Below are 19,992 nucleotides of genomic sequence, written 5' to 3'. Positions count from 1 at the left end.
GCGAAATTAGTCTGATCTTTCTTTAAATTTGTTCAGTTCTCTAAGCCCAGTAAAATTATTGCTGGATAATGACATTTTCTGCTCGTTAAAGACTGGCTTGAAACTTTTCACAGACAAATTGTTGCCGTGTGGCAAAGCTCCTGTCAGGCCTACTTTACTGAAGGAAGGCCTTCCTTTTTGAAGGACTGAGAGACTCTTGTTTCTGGGGCTTTAGCCTCGTTAGAAAAGAAAGTTCTTGGAGAATGTTACAATTTGCTGTAGAATTTATCAAAGCCAACCAATGAAACCCAGCCCCTTCCTTTCCAAGCCCCCACCCCAAAACAGTGCTGGATTTGTGATGAGACCAGCAGTGCTCTCAGACAGTGTCTTGGAGGTTGACACATCTATCAGTCACTGAGCAGGAGGTGCAACTCCATCATTTAAGAAACAATCGTTTTTTTAATCTACTTATCGCTTCCTCTCCATGCTGCCAGAGCAGCTTTTCATTGCTGTAGAATGCGTTTGCACAAACTGTAGAAGGAAAGAGGAGTTTCACAAACAATCCTGCAGCTCTTGGGTATTTTAATTGACAGAGGGGTATCCACTTCATCTCATCTGTGCATTCTGCTTGCTTCCGAGCAAAGTCTGGTACAGTTGGAAGGATGGATGCATGATGTGGTTTCTGCATTTCTATGTCACTGAGGAGCAAAGGTCTAGCAAGTTATTTGGGCCAGTTTTGTTGGCATGTTGGTGTGACTTTCCTGCAACTTTTTTAATAAATGGCCAAAGTGGAGTAGTAGCCCAAGTGCAGAACTACTTTAGGTCAGCATGTTCTGTACTTATTTTCTTTACCTCATCTTTCATCATTCATGTTTTCATGTACGTGGCAGTCTGCCTGTTCAGGTAGCACTGCAATTTTGTGTCTGATGAGTAAGTTTGTCTGAGATTAGCTGTTTTTATTTGAGAGTGTGGATTATTTAGTTGTTGACTTCTTGACATAAGGATGTTTTCTGGTAATCAAATGTAGCCAGTGTACCTCTGCTGGTGTACCATCAGCAGGGATGCTGATCACTGGGCAGCAGTGAAGATTTCACAATCCAGAGGAGTCTGGATATTGTTGGATTTTTATGTATTCCTTAGCTGAAGAATGTGTAACTTTGTATCTTAAAATGCCATATTCAGTGAGATTCTGGTGGCAGACACTAAAGCAGTGTATCTGTCTTTGCAAATTCCTGTATTTTCAATTAGTGATACTGGAAAAGTTTATAAAAAAAATTGGGTAATTATGAGGTTCTGAGGCAAAAATGTGTCTCTCCTGCCCTGTTCTGGGTAACCTCAGTCAGGCTTCCTCCTGAACAAAGGACCCAGGGTAAGGATGCTGAACTGTTATGTAATATAGTACTTGGTACCATCTTGGTGACTTCCCTGTCTTGAAGAGATAGAGAGGTGAGAGATGCTGTGAAACTGAGTCAGGGCTGTGGTGGTAGTTCTTGATGGCAACAGTCAGTCCCTGCCCATTTTGTCTGCTGACAGCAAGGAAGTGGCAGTGGAAACAGACTGCAATTACTAGGTGCAAATGTTTACCAACAGAGCTGCTAAACTAGCTGGAATTGCCAGTATCCACTCACTGCCTTCAAGGTAGGTGGTGTAAACACTTGCATTCTCTCATTTCAACCCATTCTTGCTCTGGTGCTTTGGGCACTAGATCTAAAGGATATGGTGGGAAGGATAAGGCATGTGTTGGCTACATTTTTGAAGCTTTTTAGGAACTTTACCTTGCAGTAATCCAACTCTGGATGTATCCATAATCCAACTCTGGATGTATCCATTTCACTTGGCAGCATATAGAATCATAACGCAAACTGCAGAAGAATGGAGTGGTGATGTTTGCAACACTTTGAAAGTAAAAATTTGATATTGTCTTTTCTCAGTGCTTAAATTTGAGAGATTAATGGTGGCCTGTTTGGCCTGAGATGGTTGTGAGAAAATTATGGAATTGGTGATTGCTGATTCAGACTTGGAGGTTTTGATAGGATAGACAGACATTGTTAAAAAGAGGGAATACATGCATCTGTATCTGCATTGTGTCAGTATGATGGAATAAAGGACCTTTGGAGTTCTTTGCAGGCTTTGCTTTTCTGTGACATGATTTTGTTTTCATGTGTGCTAATATTGTAGTCTTAATTTCTTCAAGATGTACTTCTGTGCTTTCAGATGTTTGTGTTCAAGTTGCATCTTTTGAATCATTAGCATCAGGGCAGCAGTTCCTGGAAGTTTTCCAGTTAGCAGCATCTTATGAACAGCCGTCTCTCCTGCCAATAAGGGACTTGATCTTTTGCCCTTTCCCCAGGAAGGGTGATGTTGAAGATAAACTGGAGTATGTTAGCACACATCTTTTCTCTGGACATTGGCTTCTAACTATCCTTGTGAAACTGAATGTAAAACCTACTGACGTGATTGGAATAGTCTCCCCAGAGAGTTGGTGGATGCCCCATCCCTTGGGGACATTCAAGGCCAGGCTGCACCAGGTTCTGAGCACCTGATGGAGCTGGGGATGTCCCCGCTCATTGCAGGACACGTGGACCGGATGGCCTTTGAAAATCCCTTCTGACTTTAAGGATTCAGTGCCTCTATGATTTTTATTTCTGAACACATTTTTTTTAAATCTAGATTGGTTTTTTGTTTGTTTCTTTTTCCAAAGCACAAGCAGAAACAGTAACTTCGCTTTTCCTTTAATCTACTGAAATAGAAGGCTCAAGCATGACAACTGTATTGAAGCTGTGTAGTTCATTTTTAAGATATTCAACCATTAGAAAGAATCTGGGAATGGACGTGAAAGAACATCTGGTTTCTGCTCCTATGTTCAGATTGTGGAAGAATCTCTTTAAGGCTTCAGTATTACTTGGGATCTGGGGAGTTGCATCAGATAGGAAAATTAGGATCATGGTTCTCTAAGAGCTTATTTTAGAGATGCTTTAATGTAAAATTCTTGAAGATGAGAGATATATTCTAGTGGCATCATGAGCTCAAGTAATTTTATTATTGGGATGTATTTTTATTTAAAAAAATATATTCTGCATGCAAATCTGACTTGAGGAATACAGAAATAGATTAACCTCAAGTTAGTAATCGAAGGGTAGATTTTATCCTTGCAGTTCTTATGCAGCTGTGAAGATGATACAGGAGGGTTTTTTCTTTTCCAAGTTAAAAAGCTTCTCACTAGTGGAGAGGAAATAATTTTTTTGTACAAATTTGATGTGATATCCTGCAACTTTAGCAAGTTTTCCTCCAAATCCCACAGATGTTAATCTAAAGCAAGTTGGGAATAGAACAGGATGGTGCGCTGAGAAGCAGTGCCCTTTTTGTCTGATCTTAGAAGGTAGTAGACTATACTATTATTTGAAGTATTTCTTTATTTCCTTGAAGTTACCTTTTCTGAATCTGTCTTGTGCTTCTGGAGCAGCTTGGTGTGTTGGCTGCTAAGTGAGAGGAAGCTCTGTTTGCATGTGTATATGTGTATCCAGTGAGTTTGGGGCAAACAAATACTGCAGTCATTCCTTCACTTCTGATAGCATTTTAATAGTAGTAGAAATAAACCCCACTTTTAGTTAGTTAGTTTGTTTGTTTTTTCCTGAACAGATCAGAATTGTTAGATGTTATGCTTGTCTGTGATGTATGGATATGTCTACCTTTGGACTAAGAAGTAGCAATGTTCGGGTAACTCCTCAGAGTAGGGGCTGGTGATTTGCCTGTTTTAAGATAGTGTGATTGGTATAAATCTGATAAATACTTACTTTGCAGTTGGAATTAAAAGCAAGTTGTCATGTTGGCTTAGAGATTTTTTTATTAGTAAGGGAGAAAATGGCATAGGTAAGTATGGATTTGAAAGTCCTTCTGAAAACAAAAGATCAGGCTTGTGAAAGAAAAGCTGAGAAGCATTTACTTGAATTGCTGTCTGCAGTTCTGAGTAGCATAAAATCATCTTCAAGAAGGCTTTAGAAAATTACTTCCTTAAAGACACCAATATAGTAAATGCAAATCAAAAAGAAAATAAGTGACCTTTCAATAGTATAAATAACAGAATAAGCACAGGGTATGTGCATAGTAGAATAGAACCATTTCTCTTCTACTTAAGGTTTTGCTTTTGGGAGATAGGGAGCTAAGAATTTCTGAATTTGTGATTTACTGTTCTTAGGTGCTGACACATCTCTCAAGTTTGGGGTATGGCCAGATCAGTAGGTTAGAGAATCTACTATCAGGAGGATGAAAGAGTATTAAATGATGGGTTCATTGTTATCATCAAACTGTTCATTTTTAACCCCAACTCCCAAGGACTGGGAGGGCAGAAGATTGTGTTGATTTTGGTTTGTTTGCTTTATCGTTTGATTACAAGTGCAGGCATCTTCAGTCTTCTGGGTCCTTCCTCTCCTCACTATTTTTTGGGTGGATGGAGGAAAAAAAAAAAGGGAAGTACAGCAGGGCTGGTCATGATTTTCTTTCATAGTGTCATATCAATATGCTTGAAGTCTTATTTTCATGTTTGCTTTGATAATACTGGTACATTCAAGGATATTTTATTTTGTCACAGCAATTTGGGGAAAGGTATTGTAATTTTTTTCTTCTGCCTTTCAGTGAAAAGGCTAGATTGAAGCCTTCTCGCATCAACCAGACTTATCTTTAAAAATTGCATTTTGAATTTGGTTTAATTGAAGTGGCTTTTCTTTCAGTTGATCTTCAGCTTCTTTCAGCTTGATAGCTGAAACTGTATGCAGTGTTACTATCAGGTACTCCATTGCTGCTCTTACTTGAGCCTGTGCTGTCTCAGGTGCTGCTTTATTCACAGGGCATCGTGTTTTGAAGCATCTTCTGGTGAATGACTTGGGTTGTTAAAACATGGTTGTAAACTGATTCACCCAAATGACTGGATAGCAGAAGACAGAAATTGACTTCATGTTAAATTGAGTCTTTTTTGTTACTGTTTCTCTCTTTCACTGATTTTTTTCTTTTCCCTTCGTTCATACTGTTTTTACTTGCTTATTGTGTTTACCAAAGTACATCGCATCTGAATAACAGATCAAGCTGCTGCCTGTTCTGCTTAGAGATGTATGTATATCCTATAGCAAGTCATTTAACCTTACTTGTTTAGTGGAAATATGTACAATACTGATGTTAATCCTGGAAATTTGGGGGATTTTTCAACATCTGTAAGTATTTGAATTGTAGACATGTAATTATTTGGCCATGAGTGCATTGCTGTAAAAAAAAACATCACCTAGATGGCTCATATAGATGGCTAAGTGAGATTGCTAGCTCTGTGGACAAGATTTTTGTCTTTTATTGTACCAGAGGTTTTGGAGTCGAGTTCAGCAGTGTTGCAATATGACTGATGGGGTGACAACTAGTGTGTTAATATGGGAAGAAAACTCACTTTCGTTATTATGCTGTAGAGGAAGAGTGGGGAAGAGACTTGTGTCTACAACTACCTGCTGTTCCCCCTGTGCAGACTCTGAAGATTGGGTTCTGTGAATTTGCAAGTCTGAAGGAGAGGATATTAAACCACTAAAAATGATAGATTTCAAGAAATAGTTATGAAAAATAGCACTTTGATCCATACTATTTTGTTGAAGATGGAGAAATTTTGTGATATTGGATATTGGAATAAAAATGTGGCAGAAGCATTTACTGCTTCTAGAGTTACAGCTTCTGAAGGTAACTTTCTGTAAGGATCTTTCTTGATTCTAAACAGTCATGTCTTGGTTTATGTTACAGATGACTATGGACGAGAAATATGTAAACAGCATTTGGGATCTCCTAAAAAATGCAATCCAAGAGATCCAGCGTAAGAACAATAGTGGTCTCAGCTTTGAGGAGCTATATAGGAATGCATATACAATGGTGTTGCATAAACATGGAGAAAAACTCTACACTGGACTGAGAGAAGTGGTCACTGAGCATCTTATAAACAAGGTATGTCACTTCTATGAATTGCAATTGAAGTCTCTTATGTGGAAGAATTCTGTTCAGTTATTTAAATTATGAATGTCTGATGTTATTTTACAGGCTTCTGTTGAAAATGTATCAATATATTTAAAAAAAAAAGAAAGGTAGTTTTGAGCTAATTTTATGCTTAAATGACTTCATATTCCTAATATGGTTTGCTCTAAGTTTCAGATGGAGGACAAACTTTAGGAAGTGTTTCCTGTTTCACACTACCAAACAGCTCTAACTGAAGCATTACTGCTGAGACAGGGGATTCTTATCTGGGAAAGAAAAAAGTCTGTAGCCTTCTGATGGCATTTTGTGACTTTCTCAGAACTAATTTTGATTTGTTCTTTTAACTTCGGAGCAAAATAAATGCCAGTGTAGTAATAATGCTTGTTATGGACAGATTAACTAATTCACAAGTTAGTGAGAGCTGTGCTAGGATTACACAGTGTAAAGAGGCAGTAAGCAATGTGCCAAAACATCAGCTCAGCAGCAACAAAAATCCTGGGTAGTCTGCATTCTATCCTTTCAGCTTCTTCAAAACCACATAATTCAGTCAGAATTACAAGCTGAAAAGTTTTGTTTCTAAAGATGTAGCATCTGATGAAAAGCCCTTTATATCTCACATTGAACTGGGGAACAATCTCCGTATTTGTGATGGGTGAAGTATAGGGTTGATTAATAAGAATGATCCTAAGTCTAGGGATGATGACTAGTTATTTTTGCAGTAACTTTCATGCCTACCTGTCTTTGAAAAGAAAGGCACTTTGATCCCATATTCTGACTGTGGATTCCAATGAAGTGTCTGAATTTTTTGTCTTGTTACATCATGTATTTTGGATGATTGTTTCTGACTGGAATACAGAGGGTGAGTGGGAGGTTCGTCTAAATAACGCATGATGTTTGGAAAGCTTTTTATGTCCACTAACTGGAGTTACTGCTATGACTATGCAGAGAAGTGTGTTATTGCTGTGCCACAGGTGAAAAGAGTTCATTTTCTAAAATCCTAAATTTCAAAGGCATGGTCCAGGTAAATATAGTTTGAAATCTGCTTTGGATATGTTAGGTGTTTTGATTCTCCTGTTTTACTGTTTGTGTGAGAGGAAACCTCCTGTATGATGTGGCCAAATAACTTAAAAGTATTCTATAATTGTAGCACATCTGTGACTCTCAAACACTGTTTTGTAATATCTACATTCATAATCTGTACTATTCATATACTATGTAGCAAGCAGCTGAGACTTTTTGTACTCTGTTCTTGTATACCGCAGTGTTTACAGTCCATATTTAATATATGATATATATAATGTTATATATAAATATATATTTAATAACAACTAGGACACCAAAATTTTTTCACTCTGAGATTATCCTGTTTTAATTTGAGGAAGGCTGCTTGCCTTTGTTTCCAGTTCTTCTGTTCATTAGAATTGTGCATATGCAAAAACCATCATTCTGGAGCACTGACTGTGGCAAAATGACCAAAGAGCAGCAGATGCTGCACATTTGTACAGTCGCTGCTCTGCCTGAGAGACTTGTACAGGTACTAGTGTAGGAAGAAGTGCCTTTCTGACCCATAGTGCTGGTTTTTGTGATGCTTTTAAGGAGTCCAGTGCTGTAGCATTCTGATCTCTAAACGTGATTAATTGAATGGTATCTGTGTGTATAGTTAACAGGGAAACAGATTTTATTAAAATAGACAAAATACAGAGTTTAACTAGTTAAATGTCATAAGGTTAAATTGGCAGAATTGTTCAGGTAGCAGCTGGTCCTTGTGGGGATGTTAGGTGCAGAAGGATGGGATGGAATGCTGATGTAGAAGGTTTGTGTAAATGCTCCATGTCTGTTCTGGGGCTTGAAAGGATATGTCTGTGATCTGTGGCAAGATTTGTTATTTGCTATTGTGGTATTTCAGAGAGAAGGCTTGTATCTCTTAGATTGGACCTCAAGAGGTGATTTCTGTAGCGTCTATGAATTAGATGGGGAAATTTGTTACTACTTGTGTAGGAGACCAAATCGCAAGCATTAGGGTGTACAGAAAGCTCTGAACAACCTACAGGGATACCTAGATCAGCCACTGTTAACAGAGCTGAATGTTACCAGTGTAAGCTTCTGCAGCTTCTCCAGAAGAGGCCGTAGTGTGTGGATAGTATGTGATGCTGTGGGTTTGGTTTGCCCCTGGAAGTTGTTGGATACATGGTAGCATGCGAGACTGTGTTATTTTTCTTACACTGCTTTTGCCTATGGAATACTAAGTTCAAATGACAGAATGATGTCTGTCAGGTGGTAACGGTTGAAATTATTGCAGCTGCTCATTACCTGTGTTCTGTTTTTCTGTTTGCATTCTAAATAAATTCAAACTAGCAGCCAAGTATAAATACAGATGTATAAATGTGAAAAAGTACTGATTTTTATTGAAGGATGGAGTATTAGAGGATAGATTTACTATGGGTTGGTGGGTAGGGAGTGAATGAAAGGCAGTTTGTTGCCCATAAATACTCAAGTATTGGGATGTAATATCCCATGCTTATGTGACATGAACAGAGTATCCTCTTCACAATCAGCAGGGACATGAGCAGTGTGATGTGGGTCCTGTTTCTCAGGTTGGAACAGTCCAAAAGAAGATTGTTGGCCTTGTTAGAAGGATGGGAAAAGCAGGAACAGGAATTGACAGGGGATTCAGGTAAAGACTGATTGACTTGGCTGTTGTAACAATGTGTAAGAAGTTACAGTTTGAGAAAACTGTATTTGTGTTTGGGCCTTAAGAGGAAAGAGTGAAGCTGACGTCTTCTAGCTGAAGTGCGTTTAGGATGCTGGCTGTAGTGTTTCTTGGTCATAGCAAAATAAAGATAAAACTCTAGGTATTCTGTGATGACTTTCTTTGCAGCTGTTAGGGAAAGCGGAATGTGTGTTGGTGATTAAGAACAGGAACAAGCTAGAGTGTTCTTGCTCTCTTAGCTGGAGAGGTATCTTAGCCTCTGAGCATGCCTCTTCTGTAAAGCATAGGACACTTAGTGATGTAAAGCATAGCTGTGGGGTTGTTTTTTGTGTGTTTTGTGCTGCAGTATGACATGGAAGATGACACTATTGCATTAAGCTGCTGGTGCTGACTGTGTGGGCTGCAGCTCTGCCATGGCCTGGCCCAACCTGTGCCTACTTACTGGGGGAGTGTGGGCAGCACAGATGCACCAGCAGACTTCCCCCTACTGTTGAGAAAAAGGGATGGTGTGTATTTGTAGTAAAGTCCTTCCAGTGTGCAGAGAAGGGTAGTGTTTGGTCTAATTTTCTAGTAAACTAGTTGTATTTTGAAGTTGGAGAAGCAAAGAAACTACTTCTCTCTAGTGCAGAAAAAAAGCATTCCCAATTTTGTTAACATTTAGAACAAGGTCTTCACAATTAGCAGTCTTCAAGTTGTCTGGAAGGTAGCAGCCTGTAAAAAAATCTTGTAGCAGTTTAATAAAGCCTTGATTTACTGAACCATTGACATGTTTTTAGGTACAAATTTAAGCATAATTTTCACTTCCTCTTCTTACTGAGATCACTATGTATAACTGTGCGAAAATCCAGCTGCAAAGATAGGGTTTTTCTGAGCTATATGAACATGAAGCTATACCCTGTCTGGACGTTGGAGCCTTGATGGTTGCTCTCATCATCTTTGCAAACATGCTACGTGTTATGTTCTGTATTGCCTACTTAGCCTGTTGACTTCCCTTTTTGGAAATAGGGTTGGAAAAGATTTCTCCAAATTTGTATCAAAATTCATGTTTTTATGTCATTATTACAAGCAGTACTGAAGTTATTTTATTTATACTGTATGGAGCGTATGCATGGATTATTTGCCAGAAGCCATCTTTAACTAAATGTCTGTCTGTTTGTCCCTTCTTGAGTACGTGAGTGTGTTGGTATTTCTTTCTGAGGTAGATAGTTGTTGATTTTTTTTATGTCAGCTTCCATACAAAAGAGGGGAAAAAATGAGGGCTAAGTTTGTTTGTTTGTTTTATGTTTCTTTGGGTTTTTCTTTTACGGGAGATTAAAGGTTGAGCACTGCAGTACGTGACTACTTCATGTAAATCAAAATGCAAAACCAGATGTTCTTTTTGATCAGTAGGAAGTCATGGTGTCAGAAATGAAGTTGATGGGTCAAACAAATCAACTAAAAAAGACATTAATAAAAATGTTGACTTTCTTTTGTTCTCTTAAATCTAATTGTTAGTGGTTATGGATTATTAGTGTAAGAGTCTGGTTGTACTGAGTGAAAGTCTGCTTTCAGAACTGTTACTTAAACTGCGACAGTCTCAGCTGCTTTTCTACCCCAGCTTATTTCTGTTTGTAACCTGTACCAGTACTCTCCAGTGTTCTGGTGGTTTATGGTAGTAAATGAAACACTGTAGCGTATGGAATTGACTCCTTTTTCCCCTAGTTTTCAGCTTGCTTTGTTTTGTTTTTTTTTTTCCTTACCTGTATAAAGCCTTATTTTTCTACTGCAATTATATACAGGGCCTGCAGTTTGGAAAAGTATGAGCGTGTCTGTAACATTCAATGTTCACAGAAGAGCAAATATTTTTTTTCCTCAAGCAAAGCTTGTTAAGATTTAAATGAATCAAGGGAAGCTGACTTGATTTTATGACAATATGTTCGTTTTTGCTTTAGGTGCGAGAAGATGTATTAAACTCCCTGAATAACAACTTTTTACAAACACTAAACCAAGCGTGGAATGATCATCAGACAGCAATGGTGATGATTAGAGACATTCTGATGTATATGGTGGGTATCCTGCTTTTTCATGTTTAATTTGATGCCTGATTGCTTTTTGTCAACTGTAAGCAATTGAGCTGGAGGGATGAAAGGCAAGGTCTGCTTAGCACTTATTTTCTGAGATAGATTCCTATTTTTTTTTAATCGTTTGTTTTAAATTTGTATGTACATGAGACCAGTGTTAGTTATTTGGCAAATTAAAACTCTGTTCTACTTTCTGGGTGTCCCATCATTAGGAAAATGCATCAAAAACTGGTTGAATCTCATGATTAAGTTATATTGTTTGTGGTAGTTGCTTACTGTAGAAAGCATGATGGTGCAGACCTTGCACAAACTCCTGATATAGTTAGCTGTTGTTCTTTGGACTTCTCTGTTTAAAGAGGATAATTCTGCTTAGATACACTTACTGTTCTTCAATAAGTATTGAATTCAAATTGAATGTTTTGCTGTTCATACAGAGGTAGGTCTAAGATTACAAAGTATGCATAGATAAACATATCTTGGTTTGATATTAGTAATTTTATAAGAAAAAATGAATTGCTAGCCTGATAGCTAGCAGAAATTGTTGTATTTGAAATGAGAGGGCTTTATATTTTTGTCTGGATCATATTATGCTTTAGATAATATATTTATATTTGAATTCCCAGAGTGGCAGGCATACACAGTTTTTAGCCCAGGACTTAACTTGAGAAGTAAGTGAGAGTCTGTTCTTAGTGCAAAATCTGTTATTCTACATACCGTGCTAAAAATAGTATTATATGTGATACTGGTCAGTGAAGGATTAGATAATGATATTGTTTCATTTCTTTTATTGTTAAGAAGAATGATGGAGTGAGATTATGCTCTTATCTACTTAATAACCAAAGTTCTTGCAGCAATTGATGACCTTACACTGTGAAGCTGAACCACTTTGATTAACTGTGAAGAAATTTTGTTGGTTAATAAGATACTAAAAGCTATAGAATTTTGAGTAACAATTGTAGCTACGTGGCTCAGTCTTTCCTCAATGAATTTACTGGCTATACATGTTTGTCTGTTGTTGTTGAGTATAGACCATATATCTAAATAACGAATGTAGGATAAAATGCCCTCAGTGATACTTTTATCTGTGTGAGTTATCCTGCCAAAAAGACTTAAAGATTATTTCATATTAAGAAGATGTACTGTCTTCATTAGGTGAAATATTAGATTCTTAAGTGCCAGGGAGCTCATAAAATGGACAGACTGGCCTTCTCTTGAAATTGAAGAAGCATAGAACACATTGTCATTACAAAATACACACTTGGATACAGATTGAAGCGTAAATTATAGTTGAAAATTGGACTACTCAAAGATTTGCAGTTTCATTTTTGTCACTGGAATAACTTGTTGAGCCAATGTAATTGTGCTCATTAGAATAAGATTAAGAGCAGGAAGAATACAAATGTTATGTGCTCTTTAAAAGAGCTGCTTGGAACGTGGAGTTGTAAGCTGGAGGTGCATCTGTCAAATATATCCTATAATGTTCTTAAAATAAAGGACTTCATAGAGTAAGGAATAATTTGCTCTCCTATGAGATTCACTGCAATGAAATCTAGTTTTATAGTGGTAAGTCAGAAGTGGTTTATATATCTTTATCCACACACAGAATATTATTTAAAAATATTTTTCATTTAAAAAAAAATAAGCAAACCACTGTGTAAACTCAGTCACAAGTCACTGTTAATTGACATGCTTGTGTTCTATCAGAAGTGTGTGCAACCATAGTATGCTTGTAAATCAGTAACCCAGTCCTCTTATTTTGTAGGCTGTCCCCATTGATTATCTGTCAGTTTCAGGAAATGTACCAGTTGTACCCAAGGAAGCCACAGTTTGACATCAGTGAAAATACAACATTTAGCAGCCTCTAATCTCATTCTATTGAATTCTAATCTTATTCTAGTAAATTCATGCTTCAGTTGAGTGACTGTACATCCTAATACAAGTTGTGCCTGTTTTAGTGCTGTTTGTTTTCCAGCTTATTTTGAACCACTGCGATCTAATTCAAAGCAAGTACTTTCCCATCACCTCTGTATCTTTTTTCGTTCAGGTTTGCCACTTCTAAAGTGAAAATGAGTTCAATAGGATCTTTTTAGAAAGTCTTATATTTTGTATGATGTGGTTTGTACATTGTTATGGTACTTATTTGTAGACTAACATATTTGCAGTTGGAGGTTTCTGGCAGAAGTTCATTTACATTTGAAACTTCAGGACACTTGAAAGGTATCTTTATGATTGAATATGAGGAAAAAAGTGTGTAACCATGTTTCTTTTGCCTGGTAAAAGTTTGCTTAGGTGTCTACTGTACAACTCCTCCTTGATTTGCAATCTAAAATTGTCACAGTGAAAACAAATGTAACTTTCTGGAGATAGTTCAGTGCCAGCAATTGAATTTAAGAATACATAGCTACACTGCATTTTGGTAGTATGTGTGAACTGGGCTCTTCCTTTTGGTTCTACTTAGGCTACAGTAATCAGTGCCAGCAGAGAGGCACCAAAGTGGTGAAGTCATGAGTTAAGCAGCTCCTGATCTGAGTGAAGTCATGTTTTAAGTCATGCTCACGTAGGGTAGTCATGTGTACGTTTGGGTAGATCTTATGGCTGTGGTGTAGGCGAGCATGCACACTGTTCTTGTTTAGTTGCTGTATGCAGCAAAAGCAGCGGAGATGCAGTTAATTGTCTGGTGATCTCTCTGTTACACTGTAACAGGGATACACTGATACATTTGTATGGAAACTGAGCTTTACTGGATTCTGTGTTGCTGCTTGTGCTTGTGCTTGTGCTTGCTAAATATAAAGCAATTGCAGGTATATAAATGCAACGGTCACAGCCCTGGCTGGGCATAGGCATACACATAGGTCCGGCAAACACTGTCAGAAGTAATTGCTGTTCAAATGCTGCTCCGTATTTTGAAGGGAGTTTCCCCTCTCATCTGTGCAGCGCACAATGCTAGTGTCTTGTTCGAAGCCAGTGCTGATTGGTTGTCCTGGAGAATTTTGACCTCAGGGTATAGGACTTTCCTTGCTCATGGCTCACACATGGGGTAGGTAGTAGGGAGAAGTGTTGTTTTTGTTTTCAGAACTTGGATTAAAGATATTTGCTGTATACTAGCATCCAGAGGCTGAACATCCACCAGACAGAGGTGGAACAAAATGTGGCTGTTGATAATGTGCAGAAGGCAACTTGTTTCAGCTGAGATCAGAATTATTCTGCAGTGTAAGCAGCGCTGTAGCTTATGAATAATTGCTGTCTGAAACTCCACCCTTGACTCCTGAGAGTTACTCTTACCTTTTAAGCACCTGCTGCTTCTCCCTATGGGAAGGGATTGCTGTTGGGTAGCTTGTTGCCTTGTCAGTCAAACCTGTTCCCAGGTGGAGCTACTTGGCTCCAAGATTAATTTTTTTTGAAGGTGAGGGGAGCTTCCAGTAAACAATAATAGGGATCTGGTACCGAGGGAGAGCATATCAGCAATATCATGAATGCTAATGCTGCTGCTTTAGTTTGGTGCTGTAGAGTGGTCTGACTTACTGAAGAGGTGGGGTTGGAGTTGCACTGAGAAGAGTTTCTAGTGCAGTTATTCCTTCATTTCATAATGCAGTGTTAAACACTGGCTACCACAACAGAAACCACACAGATGAGTCACAAGCATTGCTTTGATTCATTTTGATACTCTGTTGCCTGTGCTTCAGAGGCCTTGAATATTCTTTAGGAATTGAATATATATTCTTTTAACCACAAGTTACAGAGCACATTATACACTTATTTTTCTTTCATCTCTCTTAAAAAGTGTACTTTAAACTTTTCAGAATCACGGTTACTTTTGTTCTTGGTATAGGTGTATAAACAAAAGAGTGAAATAAATTACGTTGTATCTAAACAACAGGAGGAAATGAAAAATAACAATGCTGTGAGGATCTGGACTACCCTGTATTGATACACAGACACTGTGATACCAAATGCAGTAATGCTTTTTGTTGAAGGCAGTGTTCAGCTGGCTTCCTGGAGCACAGGGGGGGTGTGAACTACGTGCCACCCGACTGCAGGGCATTAGTGGGAAATCATTCCAGTGTGGAAACTGGTATTTCGTTTTCCTGTACTGATCAGAAGACATTCTGCTGTGTAATTGCTGTAAGAATTTTGCTGTGTGCGTTTGGCTGCTAAAATACTAAAGGGTGCAAAATCTGTTCCTTCTCATTTCTTCTAATTGTGAAACTTGTGTAAATGTACAATTTTGTAAGTTTTTTCTATAATCTGAAGCATTTTTCTTAAAAAAAAAAAAAAAAAAAGTTTTCTGTGTTTGAATAGCTTTATATATAGTTTTATATGAACTGCATGGTTGTGTTTATGCTATGCAGTCTTGGACTGCTGTTCTGAGCATCAGCCTAGATTAGTAAATGTATGCAGTAGAGGGCTAGAGAATGGTCAAGCAAGACTGACAGGGAGATAGCAAAATTGTTATGCTTAGTATAGATTTATATGACAGTATTTCATGATACTTGCTCAGGTTGAAAGGAAGTGAGCTTTCTAACATGGGTCCAACAGGAGCCCTTTTAAACAAATTGCATTAGCTGTTGATAAACTTTGACTGCAATTATTCTTATTTTGGCTTCTGTTCAGCTAATGATACTATTTCAAGAAGCCTCATTAAATAATGAGGATGAACTGTGAGACTGAGTGGTAGAATTATGAATGGCAAATAGAGAAAAAATAACTTTACAGAAGATAAAGGGGGTGGATGGAAGGGAATTAAGTAGATACATAAAAAGCTTTCAGATTATGCTATCATTTTTCTGAGTGTTTGGGGGCTCCCTGACTCTCCAACTGAAAAAGTGTCAGGGGTTGTGGATCTGTTCTTGCCTGGTTTAGTCTAAATGCTGTGCTTACAGTCTTAAGCAATATAGACTCCCTATAAAATAAAGTTTTGGTAAATCGGACTGATCCTGAGGTTACTTTCTTTTAATAATGAGAAGAAAGGAGATTCACTTGATTATATCTGTACAGCACCAGTGTGACTGGTCTCTTCCATTTCTGAATAACCTGGGCATGATGAATTTAAAGTGTTATTGCTTTTATGCCTTCATTGTAGGACCGTGTCTACGTACAACAAAATAACGTGGAGAACGTCTACAACTTGGGTTTGATTATTTTTCGAGATCAAGTTGTACGTTATGGCTGTATTAGAGATCACTTACGGCAAACTCTGCTGGATATGATTGCAAGAGAAAGGAAAGGAGAGGTTGTAGACAGGTAAGATGTTTGTAAGTGACTGTCTTCTGTTGCAAATGACACTAAGCAAACCTTGAGTGAATCACAAACATGCATGACTAAATCATTGCTTAAGCAAAAGTTTCTTCATAACGTGGAAAAAAACCCACATTTTTACTTTTTGCTAAAACTTAAAATGATGGTAAATGGATACGCTCATTAATACATTTCTAACTTTAATCTTGAAATGTTTATTGAAGTTTTTGTTAAGTCTCTCCATTAACACCTTCTGTCAGAGCATTCTATTATAAAGCGGAGGTTTGACAGTTCTCTGTCCCTTGTTGTCATTCTGCTTGTCCTCTGTACTGAGAGGCTGCTTAACTTTTCTCTATCTGCTTTGTTTGATATTTTGAAGTTTTCTTTTAGTCTTCCATTTCCATTCCTAATGTTTTAACCCATCTAGTTCTTGGTAGTTCAGTTATCTCTCAGTTTTAAAATGTGTTCCTCGTGTTCTCTTGCCATGTTTGTGGATGTAGAGTTTGACAGCATGCACTTCAGATGCTGCACATGAAGTAACTTGAAGTTTGCAAGTTTTTTTTGTGTTTGTCCAGTTTCAGAACAGCTGTTGGGTGTGGAGATATGTAAACTTCATGCTACTTTGGCTGCAGTTCTGTCACTGGGATTGCCCAACATACAGTTTATGAAGAGAAAAATACATGTTGGCAATAGCTGTGTATTGTCCCCTGCTCCCAGAAACTAAATTTTTTTCATAGATACAGTTCTTTTGTTTTTGAATGTTATCAGCATGTTTATGCCTAAACATATGCTTAAATTGCAGGTGTGTTTTCATACTCTGCATGCACCATCCATCTGTGAAACTGTCTTGTTTACTACTAACCTACACATGCAGTTTTCAGTTTTCCTTGGTTATTTTCTGGTGTGGAGAAATATATTCCTGTTAATAGTTTTCAGAATTGGTAGAACTTGAGATCTGGTTTCCTATTGTTATATTTAAAATATTATGTGTTGTCAGCTCCTTAGTTTTAAACAGTGATAGTCTTACTGCCATCTGGAAAACCTCCGGTGCAACAAACAGATGTAGGATAGACTTTTTATTAGTACATTTTAAGTTAAAATTTTCTGAGCTGTTATTTTGCTACGTCCTCCCTGTGTTATGTTGATTTCTGAAGTTGTTAACAACTTACTTTTGGCAGAGGCGCAATAAGAAATGCTTGCCAGATGTTAATGATTCTAGGTCTTGAAGGAAGGTCAGTCTATGAAGAAGACTTTGAGGCTCCGTTTTTGGAGATGTCTGCAGAATTTTTTCAGGTACGGCAGTCTTGTAATTACCGTATTTGGAATTCTCTTATAATTGCATGGAATGATAAGAGTTAGTGGTACTTCAAGTAACTACTGTTTATTTGACAAGTATGTCAATCTCTGTTAAATGAAATAAGAAGTGTGACTGACTTTGAGGAAAAAGTAACACTAATTTCAGATAATTATCACAATTTAACTGTAATGGTGAGCGTTGTCATTCTCAAGAATAATGAGAAAACCATTGATGCACATAACTCATAAACATGACATAGACTGGTATTTGAAAAGAGATTTTACTTTTTGCTTCTCCCATCTTTCTTTTCGTTGGACCTGTAACTCTAACTCCTGTTGGTCACTGGATATTAGGCTGATTTCATTCACTTTAGCGTGGAGAATACCACACTTATATTCATGTACCCTCAAACATAGATAGCACAATGAGTGTAATAGAACTTCTATTGTGTTAAGCATGTATGTAAATCTTGGAGGTCTTGTTTGTTGGACGTGCCGGGAGTGATTTAACTTGTTAATGAATGCTGATCTGAAATAACCAGTATATTTCATTTTTTCCTCCTTAAAATGCAAAAAGTCTAAAGTATTAATTTGTGTTAATCACAGATGGAAAGTCAGAAATTTTTAGCTGAAAACAGTGCTTCTGTATATATAAAGAAAGTAGAAGCTAGAATTAATGAAGAAATAGAACGGGTGATGCACTGTCTGGATAAATCGACAGAAGAGCCAATTGTGAAAGTTGTTGAGAGGGAGCTTATTTCCAAGCATATGAAAACTATAGTGGAAATGGAGAACTCTGGGCTAGTTCATATGCTGAAAAATGGGAAGACAGAAGGTAAGACTATATCATATGGGAGACAGAAATGCTTACCATACTGCTTGTTGTTTTTAAACATAGGATAAACTGAGCTTAACTTTTGTGTTCCAGTTTGGCTTTCTTTTGCACACCTCTTCAAATGGTACTTCAGAGGATTTAGAGAGCTTTTAGGACACTGATTGTATATACAACTTGTTTCTGTTTAGTACCAGATACAGTGACTTGTTTTTTTTGTAAGCTAAATATTTCTTAAGTATTCACCTTTTGTGCTGTGCTTGATTACCTGCTCTGTGAGCCATTTTATTGCTTTTGTGCTTACAGTATGTAGCTTTTAAAATGTATCACTGTTTTGTGGGGTTTTTCTCAGGGGGTGGTGCAGTATAAAAGTGATACAGTAAATGACATGGAATTGCATGATTGATTTTTTGGGGGGAAGAAGGATTTACTGCAGGGGAAAAAACTGTTCGTTTTAAAGGATGAGAAACATATTCTAAGTGATTGAAAAAGAAGGATTTTGTTTGGTAAGGTTTTCTGTAGTGCAGGTTACTGTGAGACGGCAACTGAATGCAAGTTTTTATAGAAGGAGAACCTACGCTTCTGAAACAGTGTAATGAAGAGTGATTGTAGTACCTATTTTTAGAAATCAGTCTTCATACTAAAGCATCGAGAATGGGAACAGACTCACTGTTTGGATAAATGTCTTTTGTTCCTTGAAGTAGCTTTATAATTAGGTAGTAGTCAGAGTGATAAAGTGAGCAAATTTCTTAGCTATAGGAAAAGAGAATTTCTGTATGGAAAGATGGTACTATACTTAACCTTTTTTCATTAATATCCAATTAAGATAGGCTTCAGAGTGAGAGGACAAGGATATTGAAGGGCATTTACAACATACAAGAATTAATATAACATTTATAGGCATTGGTTTAATGTAGCTGTGAAGTTTTTTACATAAGAGGTGTACAAGGCTTCCTCTTCAAAAGCCATCTTTAAGCTAAGTCAGTTCTCCTCATTCTAGGTATATGAAACAAAGCAGTGAGAATTTATATGGTTATTCCTTCAAGACAGTATATATTAAGTTCAGCTAAACAAATGCAAATTAAACTCATGTTTTTACTGTTTTTGTGGGTTTGGGTTTGTTCAATTTTTTTTTGCTTTTAGCAAGCATCTCATTTGTATTGTCTTATTTGTTTTAACATCATATTTGATTTTTGGGATGGTAGCCTTGGAAGATACGTTCTTAAATAGCAGCAATAAAAGTGATTTTAGTGAAGGTAAAGAAAAGGGGGCAGAAGTTTCCATCCAGTGCCTAAGCTGTTACAGGATGCTTTTGTCTCTTGAGTGAGTGAACTCTTCTGCTGTTTGTTGTCTTTTGTTGTGAAATGGATGAGTTACAGAGGGCATCATGCGTATCGTCTCATTCTTTTCTGCAGACCTTGCTTGCATGTACAAGTTGTTTAGTCGTGTGCCGAACGGTCTGAAGACAATGTGTGAGTGCATGAGCTCGTACCTGAGAGAGCAAGGCAAAGCTCTAGTTTCTGAAGAGGGAGAAGGAAAGAATCCAGTTGACTACATTCAGGTAGTTAAATATTTTAAAACTTTCTTTCCTTCATCTTTCCCATATTCTCCAGAGTAACATGTTTAATGTGAGAAACCTCTTTAACGTTGCCTCAGAAGGGTTAATTATGTATTAATAAACTACGTTTATACTTCTATTTCAAATGTGCACATTTTTAATTTTGGAAATGTTTAGAACTCCTAAGTGGCTTGAGAAGTACAAGCTCATAATTAGTGGTTTTTTGGTATCTACTTGATTAAAATATTCAAACCAGTTACGTAAGAGCTTGGAACTTTTTGGTTAATTGTAAATTGTATTTACCTCCAGATTGAATTTTATCCTAAGA

General features: G+C 37.3%; 1 protein-coding gene across 1 annotated transcript in view; it reads left to right on the top strand.

The window, feature by feature from the left end:
• The window catches only part of CUL3 (cullin 3), a 43,313-nt gene that overhangs the window by 9,572 nt on the left and 13,749 nt on the right, over positions 1 to 19,992 (top strand). The window contains exons 2-7 of the mRNA XM_072344466.1: positions 5,749 to 5,946; positions 10,615 to 10,728; positions 15,824 to 15,984; positions 17,157 to 17,271; positions 17,881 to 18,109; positions 19,522 to 19,667. Of these exons, the coding sequence (XP_072200567.1) occupies positions 5,749 to 5,946; positions 10,615 to 10,728; positions 15,824 to 15,984; positions 17,157 to 17,271; positions 17,881 to 18,109; positions 19,522 to 19,667 (963 nt within the window). The remainder of the gene's footprint in view (positions 1 to 5,748; positions 5,947 to 10,614; positions 10,729 to 15,823; positions 15,985 to 17,156; positions 17,272 to 17,880; positions 18,110 to 19,521; positions 19,668 to 19,992) is intronic.

The sequence above is a fragment of the Excalfactoria chinensis genome, chromosome 9 (genome assembly GCF_039878825.1).
Source record: "Excalfactoria chinensis isolate bCotChi1 chromosome 9, bCotChi1.hap2, whole genome shotgun sequence".
Classification (NCBI taxonomy): domain Eukaryota; kingdom Metazoa; phylum Chordata; class Aves; order Galliformes; family Phasianidae; genus Excalfactoria; species Excalfactoria chinensis.
Note: the sequence above shows the minus strand (reverse complement) of the source record. Positions and strands in the feature narration are given on the sequence as shown.